Below are 20705 nucleotides of genomic sequence, written 5' to 3' on the forward strand. Positions count from 1 at the left end.
GTTTCTCAAAGTCACCGAGTGCTATCGGTACAAAAAAAACAAAACAATCGGTTTTATCTAGCTCGAGTTGCTACAACCAGGCAGCTTGCTGCGCTACACTCTGGGGGCATATCCATGAGCTCTCATTTACATACCACAGAGTGTAGTGCTGTAGCTGCCTGGCTGCATTAGCTGCTGACTGTAGAAACTCAAACTTTCGTTTTTTTTTCGTACCGACAGCACCCGGTGTCCTCATGAAGCGGAGATCTATATGGAAACTCACCGGATTTCCCTTTTAACTCAGATGATCCATAGGCACCAAGTAGCCTTGTCAAGGAAGGAATTCAAATGTAATAACGCAATTGCTCATCAACAACCTTATATTTCTCTTCTACTTATCTCGTAGGTCTAATTAACTAACTAATTTTATATTTAATGGATAGTGATTAACTATGTAATCATTTATTTTTTGTTAATAATTGAATTAATTCATACTATAAAGCAGATATTACACCAGACATTTTATCATTTGTGTAGTTATTTCCTAAATGGGTTTTGTTTTTTTAAATTTCAACATAATTTGAACGCACTTCCGGTTTAAGCCCCGCTCATTTCCTGGTTCTATCCAAATACAGATACAAATACAAATGTGAATGATTGCTCCGCTTCACACCCCTATCGGGCACCATCACCCATCCCCACCTCACTGGCTCCCTCTGGGTTCTGCACTCCGGTTTCAAGGCTTGGCTCGGTATGCCAGTCCCCATTCCCCTCCTGTTGAGCCTCCAGTGCTTGCTGCTCTGGAACAGCTACAGCCGATGCCGCCTCCAGCTGCAGTTCAGCAACTGGCGATGCACTTGGTGACACATCCCTCGCAGCACTGTCCACGTCAGGCTGCATTCCCCCTGTACCCTGACTGGCCTGGGATGGCGACAAAGAAGGTGGGTCAGAGTTATTTCAGAAAGGCAAGAGCAAGGTAAACTACGTAGGTGTGCATACCATACCATTTATTCCTGTAGGAACCCTTTGAAGCAATGTCAGTTCTTGGCGGCTCAAGCAACTAGCTATGTATACATCCTTAAAGGTGTAAGCTATGTTTTGAAATTCATGAACGTCATTGAAGGCTACTGAACATTGTGCTATTCGTGCCAGATGAATTGTTGGCTCCCACTTTTAGGCTAGATCTTGTGATGAGATATAGGCCCATTCAAAGTATTTATCTTTTCCTTAAAGGAGAAATCCGGCAAGTCTTCACATAGATCTCCATTTCTCAAAGTCACTGAGTGCTGTCGGTACAAAAAAACAAAAACAATCGGTTTTACCTAGCTCAAGTAGCCACAGTCAGCAGCTATCGCAGCCAGGCAGCTTACTGCGTTACACTCTGGGGGCATGTCCATGAGCTCTCATTCACATACCACAGAGTGTAGCGCTGTAGCTGCCTGGCTACATTAGCTGCTGACTGTAGAAACTTGAGCTTTTGGTTTTTTCGTACCGACAGCACCCGGTTTCCTCGAGAAGCGGAGATCTATATGGAAACTCGCCTGATTTCCCTTTTAACTCAGATGATCCATAGGCACCAAGTAGGTCCATAGCCTTGTCAAGGAAGGAATTCAAATGTAATAACGCAATTGCTCATCAAGCAACCTTATATTTCTCTTATACTAACTCGTAGGTCTAATTAACTAACTACGAATGATTGCTCCGCTTCACACCCCTATCGGGCACCATCACCCATCCCCACCTCACTGGCTCCCTCTGGGTTCTGCACTCCGGTTTCAAGGCTTGGCTCGGTATGCCAGTCCCCATTCCCCTCCTGTTGAGCCTCCAGTGCTTGCTGCTCTGGAACAGCTACAGCCGATGCCGCCTCCAGCTGCAGTTCAGCAACTGGCGATGCACTTGGTGCCACATCCCTCGCAGCACAGTCCACGTCAGGCTGCATTCCCCCTGTACCCTGACTGGCCTGGAATGGCGTCAAAGCAGGTGGGTCAGTTATTTCAGAAAGGCAAGAGCAAGGTAAACTACGTAGGTGTGCATACCATACCATTTATTCCTGTAGGAACCCTTTAAAGCAATGTCAGTTCTTGGCGGCTCAAGCAACTAGCTATGTATACATCCTTAAAGGTGTAAGCTATGTTTTGAAATTCATGAACGTCATTGAAGGCTACTGAACATTGTGCTATTCGTGCCAGATGAATTGTTGGCTCCCACTTTTAGGCTAGATCTTGTGATGAGATATAGGCCCATTCAAAGTATTTATCTTTTCCTTAAAGGAGAAATCCGGCAAGTCTTCACATAGATCTCCATTTCTCAAAGTCACTGAGTGCTATCGGTACAAAAAAATGAAAACAATCGGTTTTACCTAGCTCAAGTAGCCACAGTCAGCAGCTTACTGCGCTACACTCTGGGGGCATGTCCATGAGCACTCATTTACATACCACAGAGTGTAGCGCTGTAGCTGTCTGGCTACATTAGCTGCTGACTGTAGAAACTTGAGCTTTCGTTTTTTTCGTACCGACAGCACCCGGTGTCCTCGAGAAGCGGAGATCTATTGGCCTGGAAAATCCAGACCCTGATCATCTAGAAAGATTAAGGGTCTGGCAAAGAGCAATGTAATGGCCCAACTCGAGGGGCGGCAACAAGCATGCATTTAAAAATCTCACTGCACGCAATTGGATAACACTAGACCATGTTTACTCTGAATGATTTCGGACTTCGACACAATCGGATAACACTACAAACAATGTGTACTGTCCTCCAACGTTGCAGCGCTATCTTCACCAGTTTAGCTGGTTCCCCGGAATGCAAGGGGAAAAAGTAACATGCATCATTGCTCTTTGCCAGAGTGTCTCACAGAGACAATTCCATTGTGCTCTCGCGAGAACTCTGGATTTCCAGGGTAGAGATCTATATGGAAACTCGCCGGATTTTCCTTTTAACTCAGATGATCCATAGGCACCAAGTAGTCTAGGCCCATAGCCTTTTCAAGGAAGGAATTCAAATGTAATGATGCAATTGCTCATCAAGCAACCTTATATTTCTGTTATACTTATGTCGTAGGTCTAATTAACTAACTAATTTTATATTTAATGGATAGTGATTAACTATGTAATCATTTATTTTTTGTTAATAATTGAATTAATTCATACTATAAAGCAGATATTACACCAGACATTTGATCATTTGTGTAGTTATTTGCTAAATGAGTTTTGTTTTTTTAAATTTCAACATAATTTGAACGCACTTCCAGTTTAAGCCCCGCTCATTTCCTGGTTCTATCCAAATACAGATACAAATACAAATGTGAATGATTGCTCCGCTTCACACCCCTATCGGGCACCATCACCCATCCCCACCTCACTGGCTCCCTCTGGGTTCTGCACTCCGGTTTCAAGGCTTGGCTCGGTATGCCCGTCCCCATTCCCCTCCTGTTGAGCCTCCAGTGCTTGCTGCTCTGGAACAGCTACAGCTGATTCCGCCTCCAGCTGCAGTTCAGCAACTGGCGATGCACTTGGTGACACATCCCTCGCAGCACTGTCCACGTCAGGCTGCATTCCCCCTGAACCCTGACTGGCCTGGGATGGCGACAAAGAAGGTGGGTCAGAGTTATTTCAGAAAGGCAAGAGCAAGGTAAACTACGTAGGTGTGCATACCATACCATTTATTCCTGTAGGAACCCTTTAAAGCAATGTCAGTTCTTGGCGGCTCAAGCAACTAGCTATGGATACATCCTTAAAGGTGTAAGCTATGTTTTGAAATTCATGAACGTCATTGAAGGCTACTGAACATTGTGCTATTCGTGCCAGATGAATTGTTGGCTCCCACTTTTAGGCTAGATCTTGTGATGAGATATAGGCCCATTCAAAGTATTTATCTTTTCCTTAAAGGAGAAATCCGGCAAGTCTTCACATAGATCTCCATTTCTCAAAGTCACTGAGTGCTGTCGGTACAAAAAAACAAAAACAATCGGTTTTACCTAGCTCAAGTAGCCACAGTCAGCAGCTATCGCAGCCAGGCGGCTTACTGCGTTACACTCTGGGGGCATGTCCATGAGCTCTCATTCACATACCACAGAGTGTAGCGCTGTAGCTGCCTGGCTACATTAGCTGCTGACTGTAGAAACTTGAGCTTTTGGTTTTTTCGTACCGACAGCACCCGGTTTCCTCGAGAAGCGGCGATCTATATGGAAACTCGCCTGATTTCCCTTTTAACTCAGATGATCCATAGGCACCAAGTAGGTCCATAGCCTTGTCAAGGAAGGAATTCAAATGTAATAACGCAATTGCTCATCAAGCAACCTTATATTTCTCTTATACTAACTCGTAGGTCTAATTAACTAACTACGAATGATTGCTCCGCTTCACACCCCTATCGGGCACCATCACCCATCCCCACCTCACTGGCTCCCTCTGGGTTCTGCACTCCGGTTTCAAGGCTTGGCTCGGTATGCCAGTCCCCATTCCCCTCCTGTTGAGCCTCCAGTGCTTGCTGCTCTGGAGCAGTTACAGCCGATGCTGCCTCCAGCTGCAGTTCAGCAACTGGCGATGCACTTGGTGACACATCCCTCGCAGCACAGTCCACGTCAGGCTGCATTCCCCCTGTACCCTGACTGAGTGGCAATGGGTATGGCAATGGGGATCTCAATGACTCCCCTGAAGCAGACAGAGGGACAAAAGGTTTCAGTCGGTTAAAATGTACTACCATTTCAGGTCCCCCTTCAGGCAAAACCAACCTATAAAGCACATTTGAAATGAATTCTAACAATTTATATGGGCTTTTATAACGGCTCTGCATTTTTTTACTGAACCCCCCCCCCACCCTTCCTGGCTTTATTTTGGACCCACACCAACTCCCCAACAGTGTAGTACTGATGGTTGACTTTGCCATCAAATACAGCCTTCTGCTGTCCTCAGGCCTGGTCTTGATGTCTTTTGACCGCCCCAACCACTGTAGACACAGTATGTCAGTAAGCCCCACCACATAATCCGTTACTGCAGAGAACCATTCCCTATGATAAGTGTCCCACATCACATCCACAGAGAGAATTATCTCCCGCCCAAACAATACCTTATATGTGTGAACCCAGTAGAAGCGTGAACACTGCTCCTATAGGCCATAAGAACATAGGGTAACAATATATCCCAGTTACACTGGTTGTCTTCCACAAACAATGGCAACATGAACAATAGGGTGCGATTAAACCTCTCAACCATCCTATGAGATTCAGGATGGTAGGGAGATGTTTGTGTTTTATGGATACAGAGCAGTTGACAAACCAGTTTGTGGACTCAACATTTGGACTCAAATGTTTGTGGACTCAACATTTCTGACTTGGTCAGACTGGATGCTATGTGGAGCCCCAAACCGACACCCACTGTTCTACCAGGACCTGAGCCACCAATGCAGCGCATAAGCTTCCGTCTATTTTGACAACAAGTAATCACCCACTACTAAAATGCATTTATTTTTATTTGGGGCTTCAGGCAATGGACCCAATATCCATGGCAAGGCACTCTAGCGGTCAAAATGTATGGTGGCTCTAGGAGAAGGCCCCTGAGACTTCCGAGAGGCACAGTCTGGGCATGCTCTACAAAACTGCTGAACATCCCTAAACCATCCGGGCCAATAAAAACGGTCTTTAACTTTAGCCTGCAGATTTTGAATCCCTAGGTGGGCACCAAACACATTACAGCATTTGCACCACAAAAGCATCAGCTAAATGAATAAATAAACCGTAAAGTTTGTAAGTTTATGCTGTCTTGGTTAATGTCAAGTTGTCATGACATTGACACGTTATACCACCTTGGTTAATGTGATGTTGTCATGACAAAGTGGTCAGAAGGTTATGTCAGCTTGGTGAATGTCAAGTTGTCATATAATGAAGACATCCCAAACAAGGTCAACTTGACAGTCAAAATGACATTAAAAAAACAAGATTAATGAAACTTTAACATTCAAAACCACCACTTATTGTTCATGACAGGTATCATGGCATGGCTGTGACAGTGTCATGAACACCCCTCCCCATGCACACCCCTACCATTACCATTTATTAAATTTCAATCATATTCTTTAGTATCCCCTTCAGTTTTACCTTCACTTTGGTCTGACTGCTGTTGATTCAATGGCATTCTTTCTGCATTGTTCTCTGTCTGCTGATCCTTCTCTTCATTTTGCCAACCCACATAAATCAGCAAAACGATGTAGACCACTATCAACAAAGCAAGGGTAATAAACAGCCCTATGGACACTCTCTGAAATAGATGGATTGGCATGTGTTAATCGCTTTTCGAATTTTCTCATTCTTAGTACACTATGGAAATAGTTAGCAGACACTTGTATCTAAAGTATAAGTAAAATGTAATGCAATGAATCATAATTATTATAATTATAATAATTTAGACCCATCCTGTTATCAAACATTACAATATCATACCTGAGAATAATTGAACAGCTTGGTTGATTTAATTATTCCTTCTTTATGTAGAGTTTGGTTACTATGATCCGGTTCGCACCACTTTGTAGGCATTCCTTTCAAGGAGTCAGACGCTGTCCAAACACCATCCAAATCGCTCTTCTGACATAGATAGTAGTGTCCCTCTGAGTACCACAGTGTGAGCCAAGTGAATATGGAGATACAACATGACAAGACAACAATACATGCGTAACATATTTTCATGTTTCTTCTTTTTTTTTTCTTTTCTTCATCTTTAGCTTCTTCTTTGTTTTCTTCTTTTTCCTTTTTCAGCAGTTTTGTGTAATGATGGAATTGGATGAGCATAGTAAGACAGATAATTATGATACCTGAACTACTCACAAGCCCACAGAAAACTAAATTGTTATCTGGGTTGCAAGGACAAATGAACTCTTTTTCTATCAGTTTTTCCACTACAGCAAGGACAACACATGATAACACAATATCCACCTGAAGGATGAACTTAGAAAATGAAGAAAACATCTTGCCCCTTTCTAATGCTCTACATATCACAAAAAATATTTTAGAATCGCTGGTTGTTCTTATATATACCCTGCCACCCTAAGAAAGGTGTTCCTGTGGCATTAACCCATCTGATTGGCTAATTCAATAACACTTCCTACCCTCTTTTTGCAGTGGTCTCTAATGTGCTATAGAAGATATATAAGATAGTGAGCCTTGTGATCAGCATTAACCAGTAAGAAGGACATAAAAGCATGAAAAACTGTCCTGAATTATCTTTCTTACCACAGAGAAAGATTACCGGTAACCATATGTATAACACACCACCAGTGAGAAACTCTTTGAAGTGGCGAGATAACTCTCAAGTTTGAAAACAATGCCCTCTCCTGTTGGAAATGAAAAAAAAAACACATATTACACTAATGTCCTCATCCTCATCCCATGACCTGTACCTGTCTTGTCTTAACTACTGTAAATAGATCCTAGGTTGTTTTTACTCTGGAGTTACACTTTAACAGGGAAAATGTTACAGTAAAGGCTACCCTTACAAAAAAATCACTCTGGTTTTCTGTGTTTTTTTAATACAATTACCATGATTTTACAATATTAACTCATGGTGATTACGATATGCTCCTTACCATAGTACCACTTCATAGTAGTTGTGGCAGTATGATGGTTTATCCATAGCATAGTGGCTGTGGATCTACCATGGTTTACCTATAGCACTTTATGGTAACTATGGTTATAGGGTTTAACCATAGTGAAACCATGATAATAAAAGCATATCATAAATCATGGTTTTCATGGTTACCAAAAATAAAACATCAGCATTGTGAGAATTACTTTATTCTATATTTCATGTCACCAGAACACTTCATCACAAATAGTCTTGTTCATCAAACATTTCACGTCTCACACAAACAGCAGGAAACTTGACAGGAAACCGCTCACTCACACCAGTGTTCGAACAGTCAATCACATTCACACACATACAGAGCAACACAAAGGTCTTGAACATTTGCCCTCCTGTTTATGTTAAAGTTATTGTTTGCAGTGACATGTAGTTTCACACCAGCAGCCACCTTTTTCCACATTTTCGTGACTCAGTTCTTGTCTTACTAATAAGCGTGTTTTTTTCTTTTTGTGTCTTCTTGTTTTTACCATCCTGTATTTCTTGCAATCACTGCACTTCTAACTCCCCTTGTATACAGTTATACAGTTGTGGTGGCCATTGTTGCATCCTTGAGACAAATAATAATTTATTATATATATATATATATATATATATATATATATATATATATATATATATATATATATATACACAGGCTACAAAGTTGCCTGTGACGTCACAGTGAGAGGGCTTATTTAAGTGTGAAAGAGAAAGTAAAAGCTTACTGGTGAACAGACTCTCACAAAGGCAATTTCAAAAAGAACAGGGAGATGCTTTCCAAAGTATCAGCACCGATCATAAAAGCCGATGCTTTTTTGATTGTTGTCATTGTAGTGATAGAAAGGCTGCTAGAGAAAGAGTTTAACTGCCCTTGCAATCAAAACAACGCCTTTTTTTGCAATGCGCTTGTTGCTTGTTCAAGTCTCATTTTCGTTTCTCTCACAATGCTCATCCAGATTCCTCACTACAAGAAACTGCAGAAATGTTGTGATTGCTCTCTTTTTAACTGTTTGTTTGGCATATGTCTGTCAGCACTTATATCCTTGTTTAGTTGGTACATAACTTGGTACTTTGATGGGCATTACTATGTCTGCAAGATGAGCACCTGGGATGGTGTTTGGACAGAAAACTTGGCACGATTCCCTCACAAATGGTGCAAGCCTTCAGGTGGCAACGAGACCTTCATCGAATTGCAAAGAATGACGTCTGCAATGTGGGCCCTTGATTCTCAGGTATGATTTATTTATTGTTATAATATATTTTGCAGTTACCATTTATGAGCCTGATATCTTTAAACTGTAAAGCACATATAATAAATAACTTTTAAAAATATTATCATATATTTTTTTTAAGTTTTTAAAAAAGCCACTTGACACATTACAAATGTTTGATAAAATGGGCATAGTTGGTAATGTTGGCTGTTTCATTTTTTGTCTTTCAGGACATATCCATTAAGCTGTTTATTGCACTTACTGTGTTTATTCTTCTCTACAATATTATTCTGATTCTTATGACTTTAGATGATAATGATAGTGATGGTGAAAATGAAGATGGTAAAAATAAAGATGGTAAAAATAAAGATGGTAAAAATAAACAAGCTAAAAATAAACAAGCTAAAAATAAAGATGGTGGAAATAATGATGAGCAAAGCACATTGAATTGAATTTCCACATTGCCATTGATCTTTTAATGAGCACTGATAAACACAGTGCATATCCATATCTAATTTGTCAGTGCATACATAGATAGATATATATTTAAATAGGTAGACAGCATAATATGGAGGATTTGTTTTGTAATTTATATCTGTATGTGTCAATCTCTTGGTCAATAAATATGCCAATATTTGTCAATCTATCTTTCATTCTATGTGTTAACCTATTAGTCAATACATGTATCTGTCAATGTATGTGTCAATCTATTGGTCAATAAATATTTGTGTCAATCCGTCTGCATTACATGTGCCAATCTATCATTCAATAGATGTGTGTATAGAGAGAACCGGCCCTGGTCTTCTAAATGAAGGAATCAATTTTGTTTAAGTGTTGCAGTCATTTAATATCAATGCAGCATTTATTGGACTCTCAGTACAAGAGGTATGTCCTAACCTAGTATTTCAGTGTGTTGTGCAAAGAAAACTCTCATCTTCCCAAGACATTAAATCCAAAACCAAAACACACACAATAAGAAATCTCATATCTAATGCACCACAGTTGATTCCCATCAGATATTGTGTTTATCTGTTGCAGATATTGTACATGTTAAAATAGCATAAAATAAGAAAAGGATTCGAAAAAATATCGGCAAGCAGTTGTGACAAACTGTAAGATTAACAGACACAGTTACTCATGCCCCTCAGCCCAGAGCCCTCAAGACAGTAGAGAGGCTATATGTAGGCTCTGATACACACTGGAGTTGCTAGGTGGCCATTCTCAAGATCTGTTTTTTTCTCCATGTACCCACTGCAACTGCCAACACTCTGAGCGTCTCAGCTATGTGGGGAAGAGATCTACAGTAATAACTTCCTGTCACAACATCCGTCTTCATCTGTAGACATGTAGCCTACAGTACATGCACGCGTTCTGCATCTCTATGTGGCAACTATAGCCATGTAAAAGCAAAAATTATGTGAAAGCTCAGTTAGTTATTTAATACATAACAAAAATCAGTAGATAAACAGAAAACATAAAAAGAAGTGAAACATGATAGATTTTAATCAATGTTAAATTTACTGGTAAATCAAAAGAAAAATGTTGAGCGAAGAAACATGGATTGTCAAGCATGTGTGTAATGTTAAAAGAGGGGGGAGGGGTAGGCCTTTTTTCACCTGTTAATAATAGGTCAACTTTCAGCCTGACAATACTTCCATCCCCCTCAACAGTGAAAGTAAAGGGCACAGAGAGACATAACATAATAATTAATTAATTTGATATCTAAACATGAAGGACAAACACCTGTATTACAGTATTAACCACCCTGAGAGATGAACATCTTTTTTTTTCTCAGAGCATAGGTTTGCTTTGGGATGGGAGGGGTGTCATAGAAATGTGACTATAATGTTAGAATTCCTTGTTCAATTGTACATAGCACCTTCGACACAATAACAATACATGTTAAGATAATCACATCTCTGATTTTTGTCCTTGCATTTTTCATCTGCTGTTAGCTCCTTTGTCCTTGGTTTCCATTTCCAGCCTGATCTTTATGTTCATTCTTCAAACTCATGGGAATAAAAAAAATGGTGTAGATGGCTATACACACAGTAAGGCCTATGAACAAATCAATGGATGTATTCTGAAACAAATGACACAAATATAATACCTTTATAATTATTACAGGGTAATTTATCATAATATAATATAATATAATATAATATAATATAATATTTACACTGTAATAACAAACATCAGGTATCATACCTGAGACTCAATGAACCACTTGATGGAGAGAATTCTTTGTTATTCGTAGAGAGTTTGGTTGTTATGATCAGGCTTGCACCACTTACAGTACGAGGCAATCCCTCAGAGTTCTTTGTCCAAGTATCATGTGCTCTGCTGACATAGGTAGTAGTGTCCATCAAAGAACCACACTGTTAGCCAAGTTAATAAAGAGATCGCTGATGATATTGATAAGCAGAACAGAGACGCACAAATAGTATACAGCCCACCAAGGCCACACCTTTTCAGCAGTGTCTTGTAACGAGGGCACTGTATGAGCACAGTTAGAGAGAGGATAATTACACTCGAACAAGAAAAGAGCATGTTCATCATGAAAGTATCACGAAAACTACCTCTATGAGCTGCTGCATACCAGAAAACCTTTAGCATCCTCTCGGCCCTTTTATAAACCCTGGCACACTCAGCAAGCGAGGTCTTTCTGTAATGGTAACATGATCTGGTTGGATCACACTCTCTGCCCTCCTTTTGCAATGGTCTCTATTGAGCTACAGTATTATGTAGCACAGTGTGGTCTCCAGTGTGGTCTGCATTATCTAGAGGAGGGGATTTCGATCAGTGGTTTGTGGATGTATTGCTGGTAGACCCTGGCCATGCATTGACTAATGTGGTTTCAATTTGATTATCACTATTTGTCGTTCAGTGGTTATTCTCAGGATGTTTCCTTGGTCAGAATGGTGATCCCTGGGTCACAATCTGTTGAAACCCCTGATCGATAGAGTAGGGCAAGAAAGCAGGTCTTCTAATACAAACGAATGACTTGCTGAGAGTGCCAGGGTTTATATAAGGACAGGGAGAGGATCTTAAAGGTTTAGATTATACATTCAACTTTATTATCATCGTGCAGAGTACAGATACAATGGAATGCAGTTTGCGTCTAACCAGAAGTGCAAAAAAGCAGAAAAGTGCAATGTGATATACACAGTATAGACAGGTGGTACAGTATAAACAGTAGTATACAGACATATAATAAGATGTATAGTGCAGTATAGACAGTAGGGTAACACTTGACAGTATCGACATAAGAGTGGCATGACACCGTCATGAACACATGACACTGTCATGACACATGAACTCTAACCCTAATCCTAACCCTAATTCTAACCCTAATCCTAAACCTAACCCTAATCCTAACCCTAACTTGTTATGACAAAAACCGAATGACACTTACAGAAGCGTTATGTCATAAACGTTTGTAACTTGTTTATGACACGTTCATGAGAGTGCATTTTATAAACAAATAGAATCCCAAAGCAAACCTTTGAGATAAGGAAAAAAAGGAAAAGGATGTTCATGTTTAGATATACAATTTTAGTGAATCAATTATTCCTTAAATTAATTAATTTAGTCATTATTACGTTTGTCTCTCTGTGCCCTATCAGTTCACTGTTGGTAGTGTTGTAGTTGAGGGGGATGGCAATATTGCTAGGTTGAAATTTCACTTATTCTCAACTGGGGGAAAAAGTCTTACCCCCTTTCCCTTGTTTTCCATCACACATGTGCTTAACAATCCATTTTTTTCTTCTCAATATTTTTCTTGATTTTACGAATACATTGATTAAAATCTATCATGTTTCACTTCTTTTTATGTTGTGGCTAGAGCTCTTTGAAGCACTGTTTATTCATCCACCGACTTTTGTTTTGTATCTACTGTATGCTTTTCAGTTATAGTCAAAGATCAGAAAGTAATTCAAAAGCGCTTTCTCTGTCAAATTAAATCATTAGCTGAGTTTTCACAGAATGTTTGTTTTTACATGGTACTTTACATGGTTTTAATAGTTGCCACATATAGATGTAAAGTCTGTATGCAGTATGCGTGCATGTATATGCCTACAGATGAAGACGGATTTTTGTGGCAGGAAGTTATTGCTGCAGATCTCTTTACCACATAGCTGAGAAGCTCAGCGTGTTGGCAGTTGCTGTGGGCACTGGCGGGCACAGGTGTCACAACAGTGTTCCTTACAATGTGGTACAATGGTAAATATGGAGTTTTTCCTCTGTGGTACAGTATGACAGATTATTCAGAACAGTTTATTATGCTTCTCTGTTGTTCTTTATAGTTAATGCTGCCAACACCCCCCTTTGCAATATAGACCACTGCAAAGGAAGGGTAAAACCAGTAACAGAATAAGCCAATCAGATCAGGTTAACACCACAGGAACACCTCCCTGAGGGCAGCAGTGCCAGGACAAGGAGGGAACTCTGAAGGGTGTCTCATGTTTGGAGCATCAGAAAACTTGTAATGGTCAAGATGTTTTCTGAATTTACAGCGTTCATCCTTCAAATGGATTTTCTTTCGAGTGTTGTCCTTATTCTACTGGAAAAACTGGTGGAGAGAGAGTTCTACTGTCCTTGCAACTCATATAACCAATTATTTTTTGGGGGGCTTCTGATTGGTTCATGTTTAGTAATTTTCTCTATGACTTTGCAAATCCAAACACGTCGTTACAAGGAACTGCTGAAACAGGAAACAGGAGAAAAAGCAAAAGACACAGAAAGAGAAGACGCTGGGGTAATTGAGAACAGTGAAGCACAAGAAATTATACAATTCAGTCGGATAGAGCACAAAAGGGAGAAAAAGGAAAAAGTTTTGTACAGATGTATTGTTGTCTTATCAGGGTTGATTTCCTTAATCACTTGGATCACATTGTGGTACTCTGATGGACACTACTACGTCTGTCAGCAGAGCATGTGGGATGGTGTTTGGACCAAGCCCAACCCTTTAATACGAATGTCTCACAAGTGGTGCGAACCAAATAACCAAACTCTTCGTGAACAACAAAGAATTTTCTCCACCGATATGTTCATTTATTCTCAGGTATGCTATTCTAATGGTTGATTCTTGTTAATCTTAAATATTGATATTCTATTACATTGCATTTATGCAATACATTAATTGCACTATTTGACAATCAAGAATTTTGCTGAACCATCTGTTTCAGGTAATATCCATATGGATGTTTATTTCCCTTGGTTTTGTTATATGTATGTATTCCGGGTTGCTGATTTATGTGGATTGGAACTATTAAGAGAAGAAGACCAATTAAACAAGAAACAGAGGAAAAAGCAATGAAAAAAGCAGAGGAAACTATGCCCTGTGCTGCAAAGGATGCACTGTAAAATATATCTGTAGAAATGTGATGTTTTTGAAGGAATTTCCCCTGTATATGTTTACATTTACTTTACATGTTGCATTGTGGGAGCAAGGGTCCACACGATCACAGATTTTGAAACAAGAAAAGTTGATAGCTCTACGGTGCTCATTGATACAGATCCTGAGTTGCCTGTGCGTGCACCGCGTATACTGTAAACTGGAAAGGATTTGGGCTGCCTTTACAAAAAACTGTACAGTGTCGCATTGGTGGATTGTCTACTGTTGAGTGAGTGCTACAGTACCTATGATTCTGTGTGTCAGTGAGATAATGTGTAATCAGTTAGTGAAGTTGTATTTGCGTTTTCCATGTTGCGTATTTATTAGTGTGTATTGTGTATCTTTAATTCTACCTTATGTGATTATCCTCGTGTTGATGTGTGTGCTTAACCTTATTGTGTGTTACGTGTGCGGTTGAGACTACCCTTGTGTTGCCCTGTGCCAATGTCTGTGTATGGCTTGATCTCTGTTCCAATACATGGTCATGCTTACCATAAGTGGTACCTGTCTGTGTGTGATCACTACAATGGGAATTACAGAAACCCTGGGCTGAAAAACCTGAAAGTGAAATATCAATCAAAAGAAAAAGTTTCACTGTGTGAATGCATATCAAATGTGCTGTTTTTGTTTGCCCCCCCCCCTCAGGACACATGACAGTAAACACAGGCACAATGCGATTTGTCTTCCACCAGCAGGCAGCACTGTGTTGGCCACTGCTGCTCAGCTGGTGTTCCTCTGATATTATTATTTATTCTTCACTCAGATTCTAAACCACAGACTAATGTCTGGGGATAAACACCGGAGTAAACAACTAGACACAGACAGACGGACGGATGGACGGACGATCCCTAGGGGAAATTCAAGGTCACAGTAGCATACAGACAACACACATTCAATAACAGCAGAAAAAGTAATTAAAAGTATTTATTACACGGCTCTTCATAGTGCTGCAGAATGCTCCATTCACTTGAATGGGCCTTCCCAACGTTCGGCGGTCTGCTAATTCTGAATAACAGAGCGTTGCTAAGTATAACAGATCGCTGTCAAGGAAAATGGGCTTTGTGCTTCTAAGTCAATTCTTTCATATCACTACGCAAGGATTGGAACTTCATTCAAAAGTGAAAGCAGACGGTTGATCAGCTGTGTTCTAAAGAATGTTTGATTCAAGTTCAGCGTGTGTTGTTGCGAACTATTTGTTTCTCAGCAAAAGCCATGATGAAACGGTAACAAATAGGCTATAGCCTAGGCTATGTAGGCTAAAGAGTCATATCGTGGGGAGTTTATTGTGTCGTTTTGGTAAGTAGCCGTGTAATAAGTGGGATAATGTATAGAACGCCGGTCATTGTTGGGAGATAGGTCCCTTCAGGGCGGAACAAGACCGGTTCGCCCTGTCGGGACCTACTGTATCTCCCAACAATGACCGGCGTTTTATACATTATCCCTTACATAATATAAAAACGCAACTAAGCAATAAGGACTGTAGAAGATAAAGAATATACAAAATACAAATTAAACTAAATAAAACTTAATCTAAATCAAAATTACCAAAAGCATTTGCATAATCAGATCACAGTGAACACACAGTGAGGTGAAGCAAACACTAATACCAGCGCAGTGAGCTGCCTGCAACAACAGCGGCGCTCGGGGAGCAGTGAGGGGTTAGGTGCCTTGCTCAAGGGCACTTCAGCCGTGCCTACTGGTCGGGGTTCGAACCAGCAACCCTCCGGTTACAAGTCCGAAGCACTAACCAGTAGGCCACGGCTTCCCCTTTAAACGTGTTACATGATCAAATGTGTCACATGATCTGTGAAGGCGCTCCTTCACGGTACCACACATGTAGCCTAAAGGCCCAAACAAAGAAGCTTATTACATGCTCAAAAAAAGATTTTTTTAACATTTATTTGTCAATTTAGTACAATAGTTTTCTGTATGTTCATGAACTGATGACCAGAGTTCACATTATAAGGTATTAAATGGCATGTCATTGGACAGATGTTAGCATATTTTACAGCATTTGTACAGCAATACTAGTTATGCATGCTTTTAAGAGTCATTCTGGAAATCATTTTGATGGCACATACACTCTTAAAAGGGGAAAAGCACTTCTGCCGCACTCTGAGCAGGTCTTATCGCTTGTAAAAATAGCCTAGGAAGTTTTCTGTAGGAACACATGCCTTTGTTATTGCACTTCTCAACTCTAGGGGGACCCCCAGAACAAATCTTTAGTGCTGCTTTAAGCAAAGTCAAAAAATAGAAAAAGAAAAAAAGGTTCTTTCTTACCAAATGGATTTAGTATGGTCAATAAACCCGGGAAAAAATAAACATGGGAGCCTAGTTTGGCCAGGTCTGGAAGGAGTGTGTGTGTGTGTGTGTCTGTGAGGGAGTGAGAGTGAGCATGCCTGTGTGTGTGCAACCAAGACCTACTTGTATTTAAAATTATGTATCCTGTGGATATGTTGTGTCTCAGTGAACAGTTTTATGTATTTGTGTCTATACTGTGTAAATTGTACTGTCTATTGTATTGGTGAGACTGAGGACCGTTTTTACGCCTGACATGACAATAAAGTCTATTCATTAATTTATTTACACATGTGTGTACCAATAGGCACTGCATTCATACATTTTCCCCATCATTATAACTAATATAAATCAGCATAGAAGTGTAGACAAGTATACACCCAGTAAGGCCAACGAAGAGCTTGATGGATATTTCCTGAAAGATACAAATGAAAGTACATCACATACAGTATAAGATGATGGCAATACAAGAGGATTATCAGTATAGTAAGTACGTATAGTAAGTATTTCACATATTTTACATATTAAGAGTTTGGTTCCAATCACAATGTCTCCATTGTAAAATATTCATAAATCCTGTTTTTTTTTTTTTTCTTCTCTCATTTCAGGTAATATCTATAAGTGTGTTGTTTTGATTTTTTTATAAAAAAAATCAAAGAACAAATTACCCAGTTGCAGTTCAGGGGCCGTATTCACAAAGACTTTTATCTTACCACTAGGAGTACTCCTAAATCGCACTAAAAGATTTTAGCTAGGAGTTTTCTCTTAAAAGTTATTCACAAAGCCTTTCAGACCTACTCTTAGTAAGGAAAAATGACAACTCCTAAACTAAGAGTGAGCCTTCGTTGCTATGGATGACGTCATTACTCATGCACGAGCTTGACTGAAGTGACCACCTTGATTGGCTGATGATTGTAACGCGGGCATGATTCCAAACACCTCCCTTGCGATGATGAGTGACAGGTGACAGGTCTGAGAATGCGTGCGCTACACAGGTGCGAAGGACGGAAGATGATGAATAAACTGAACTGAATAAAAAGGCCTAGCCTAAATAAATCAAGAGTAAGGCAAAACAAATAGCCTAGTAGCCTAATGAAACATGCAGATTGATGCAGTATCTTTGCAACATTATTAAATTAACCTGTCACCATAGTCTATGCCCACATTTGCAAAGAGGAGAACATTTTAATTTGATTCACAATGAAACGTTACATTTAATTTACATGTTCACAATGAGTAGTTTTGCTTGTTGTTGGTGGCGTTATTGCATCCCTTTTTTGCCTACAATGCAAAATTGTTCCCTCGCGATTGGAAGCTCCTGTAGCCGCATACGCATTTCAAAACATTGCGAAGTGAAATGCCCCAAAAAGGGTTTGTGAATAGGTCTTAGTGAGTTAGGAGTCCTCTCGACTTCTTTTAAGCTGTCCCAGACTTAGGTGCTACTTTTAGGTCTAAAATGCTTTGTGAATTACTTTTAGTGAAAAAAATTAGGAGTCCTAAAGTTAGGAGTGACACACCCATTATTTTTAGGAGTTGCTCCTAAATTCGCCAGTTAGGAGCTACTTTTAGCCTTAAAATTCTTTGTGAATACGGCCCCTGGTCTATTACCTGAGAAACATTATATATATATACAGGGAAGATATATTATAACAATTTGGAACATAACTCTTAATATACTGCTTACTCATGTGTAGGCCTACACAATGGTATCTATGCAAAGTATCATATTCTTCAATGCAGTACTTGTAGTGGTGCAGGTATCATACCTGAGATTCAGTGGACCACTTTGTAGAGTTCAGTTCTTGCAGTTTGATGAAGGTATTGTTGCCACCTAAAGGCTTGCACCATTTGTTGGGGGCTTGCAAAGAGTTCTCTGTCCAAACGCCATCCCAGGTGCTCCACTTGCAGACAGAGTAATGTCCATCAAGGTACCACACAGTGAGCCAAGTTAACAAGGAAATCAACGCTGACATAAATATGCCGACCAAACAGTTAAAAAGAGAGCCACCACAACAGTCCTTCAGTTTCTTGTAGTGAGGAGTCTGGATGAGCAATGAGACAAAAATGATGATGAGACTTGAACCAGAAAGAAGCCCATAGCAGAAAAAAATGTTGTTCTGATTGCAAGGACAGGCAAACGCATTCTCTAGCAGCAACTCCACTACTACAAGGATGATACACATCAAAGCATCTGCTTTCAGGATAGGTTTTACATATTCAAAAATCATTGTGCTGAACCTTTCACAGTTGACCTTAATCAGAATCTGCTCATCAATTACTGATCTTGCTCTATTTCCTGCACCACTATATACACCCTCTGGAACTTAAGATGTGATGCTGCTCTGCTCTTATTGGCTTATTCAGTTTGAAAACTTTTCAACACTCACTTCCTGTCGCTCTCAACTGTCTTATTTATATACAGTATAAGCAAGAAGTTTCGAGTTGTTTCGAATTCGAACAAGTTTCAAATTTTGAATAATAAAAACAATCTTTTTGATCATTTTTTTTTTTCCTTCTGGGCAACCACAATTTACCTAATTTCTAACATAGTCCAGCAAAATTGCTGAAAAAGCTGCTTTGTCTACCATCAGAGGAAGAGATGTTTCTATAGGAACTGAGAGTTAAGATGCATTAAAGACAGGGGAAGATGTGGTTTCTGTACTTGTCCATGGCTACTGCATATGTTGCAAAATTGTATCGTGTGTACGTGAAGGATTTCATGCACACAATGATCGGTTTTAAGACACCAAGGAAGAGTGAGAGGGATATCAATACAATTGTGTTGAAGCCAAAATGATTCCAGGGAAGCTGAGGGTTTAAGACGCCTGACGAAGACCTGAGTGGTCGAAACGTTGTGTATCACCCACCATTAAACTGGGAGCTTTAGACACAGTGTGCGGATATCTCTTCTTTTATTTTACTTAGTATTCCCAGTATCCAGCACCTGTAAAATGTATATAGATGTGCGTACACCTCTACACTTAAGCTGAGGGTTTAAGGACATTTGAAGCAACCCATACAAAAGTGAACGGATAGTAACTAAAATGCAAATGCAAAAAAAATAAACAATGGAACTGCATTTTACTGGAGAGAGGAGACCAAGGCATTCATACTGTATGCATTTGCAGAATTTTGATAAGTGTTTAATGTACCAACTTAAAGGCGCAGTCAGCGATTGTGCGTGATTTCAAGCCCAAAACACCTCCTCACAACCGGCAGCTGCCCACTCTGTGAGTACACTGTAAAAATGGTCTCTGTATAGGCAGCCCAGGCTCCAAAAACTGATAACAAACAAAGTGGGGGCAGACCCCAAGCAAAAATTAAACCCTGCATGGGATTTCTCTGGGAATACTTAAGGTAGGGGTGAGTTACCTCTTTGGCGTTTTGTTTGGTCCTTGGTTAAAATATACTGTACATTTTTTGCAGAAAAAGCACCTGCTAATAAATGTACACATAAATACAAACAAATGTGACTTCCTAAAATCTCTGATTGCAGTTTAATTTTAGTACTGGCTATGACTCCTAGAAATTGGTGTCCAGACCAATTCTCAATTGTCATTCTCAAAATGCCGTTTTACAGTCATGTCTTTTTACAGTCATCTGTTGCATTTTAGTCAGTACAGAGAGTTCCTGCAAAATAACTGTATTTCCATCAATTGCTAACAGTGTAAACAATCTAAGGATATTATAAATTAACTTTTGTAAAAAAATGAAAAGAGGTTTTCTTTTTCTTTCAATTTTAAATATTATAATCATAATGACTTCTCACACTGTTTATATTCTGAATGGGAAAAAGCTTTAAAAATACATGAGAACCATTTCTCTGTGACTCAAACTGAGGTAAGCCAAATTCATTCAAACTTCAATAGCCCAAATCTCCCTTAATACTGACCCAAAACACATGCACTTTCAGTTCCACAGGTTTGTTATATGTCCGCATCAGCATTCCAAGTTCATTCAAAACTATGGCAATGTGGTCTAAAAATTTGATGAATTGACACAGACTTACCCTCCTGACTTCTTCTCACTTCCTCTGTCTTTCAAATGAATGTCTCAACCTACTGTATATGGGGTTAGGACTCAAATACACAATATACTTAATTTCCTCGTAAAATAAACAGGAACAGAGAAACCAACATGACAATCCACAATGTCTAAGCAAGGGACAGAACAAAACTAGGGGTCCTGCACAAGGAATAAGGAGACAGGTGAACG

General features: G+C 39.8%; 1 protein-coding gene and 3 long non-coding RNA genes across 8 annotated transcripts; 2 read left to right on the top strand and 2 right to left on the bottom strand.

The window, feature by feature from the left end:
- Positions 1-499: 499 nt before the first annotated feature.
- On the bottom strand, positions 500-6943 carry LOC121697195. 3 transcript variants are annotated; one of them, XM_042078604.1, is made up of 6 exons: positions 6413-6943; positions 6071-6187; positions 4372-4628; positions 3333-3551; positions 1721-1939; positions 500-900 (listed from the first exon to the last, which is right to left on the bottom strand). In XM_042078604.1, exons 2-6 carry the CDS (start codon positions 6105-6107, stop codon positions 655-657), a joined length of 978 nt encoding a protein of 325 aa, XP_041934538.1. In that variant the 5' UTR covers positions 6108-6187; positions 6413-6943; the 3' UTR covers positions 500-654. The 3 variants fall into 3 exon arrangements, with proteins under 3 accessions (XP_041934538.1, XP_041934536.1, XP_041934537.1); XM_042078602.1 differs by having other exon boundaries at positions 6071-6230; XM_042078603.1 differs by lacking the exon at positions 6413-6943 and having other exon boundaries at positions 6071-6279.
- A 1124-nt stretch (positions 6944-8067) lies between these two features.
- On the bottom strand, positions 8068-19460 carry LOC121697205. Of its 2 annotated transcripts, XR_006026407.1 has the most exons (3): positions 18257-19460; positions 16813-16905; positions 8068-8078 (listed from the first exon to the last, which is right to left on the bottom strand). It is a non-coding gene; the product is annotated as an uncharacterized LOC121697205 (long non-coding RNA). The 2 variants fall into 2 exon arrangements; XR_006026406.1 differs by lacking the exon at positions 8068-8078 and having other exon boundaries at positions 16074-16905.
- LOC121697203 lies at positions 8317-9533 on the top strand. Its single transcript, XR_006026403.1, has 2 exons — positions 8317-8818; positions 9028-9533. It is a non-coding gene; the product is annotated as an uncharacterized LOC121697203 (long non-coding RNA).
- Positions 12795-14695, top strand: LOC121697204. Of its 2 annotated transcripts, XR_006026405.1 has the most exons (3): positions 12929-13018; positions 13102-13859; positions 13984-14695. It is a non-coding gene; the product is annotated as an uncharacterized LOC121697204 (long non-coding RNA). The 2 variants fall into 2 exon arrangements; XR_006026404.1 differs by having other exon boundaries at positions 12795-13859.
- Positions 19461-20705: the final 1245 nt, after the last annotated feature.

This window comes from Alosa sapidissima, chromosome 22 (assembly GCF_018492685.1).
Source record: "Alosa sapidissima isolate fAloSap1 chromosome 22, fAloSap1.pri, whole genome shotgun sequence".
Lineage (NCBI taxonomy): Eukaryota > Metazoa > Chordata > Actinopteri > Clupeiformes > Clupeidae > Alosa > Alosa sapidissima.

What these genes read in the sequence shown, in the direction of transcription:
- LOC121697195 (XM_042078602.1), bottom strand. Translation starts at nt 6,934, where the DNA reads ATGTTTTCTTCATTTTCTAAGTTCATCCTTCAGGTGGATATTGTGTTA. An exon ending in ACCCAGAGGGAGCCAGTGAG is followed by an intron (nt 3,552 to 4,371) that starts GTGGGGATGGGT and finishes TCGCCATCCCAG; the next exon opens with GCCAGTCAGGGTTCAGGGGG. An exon ending in ACCCAGAGGGAGCCAGTGAG is followed by an intron (nt 1,940 to 3,332) that starts GTGGGGATGGGT and finishes ACGCCATTCCAG; the next exon opens with GCCAGTCAGGGTACAGGGGG.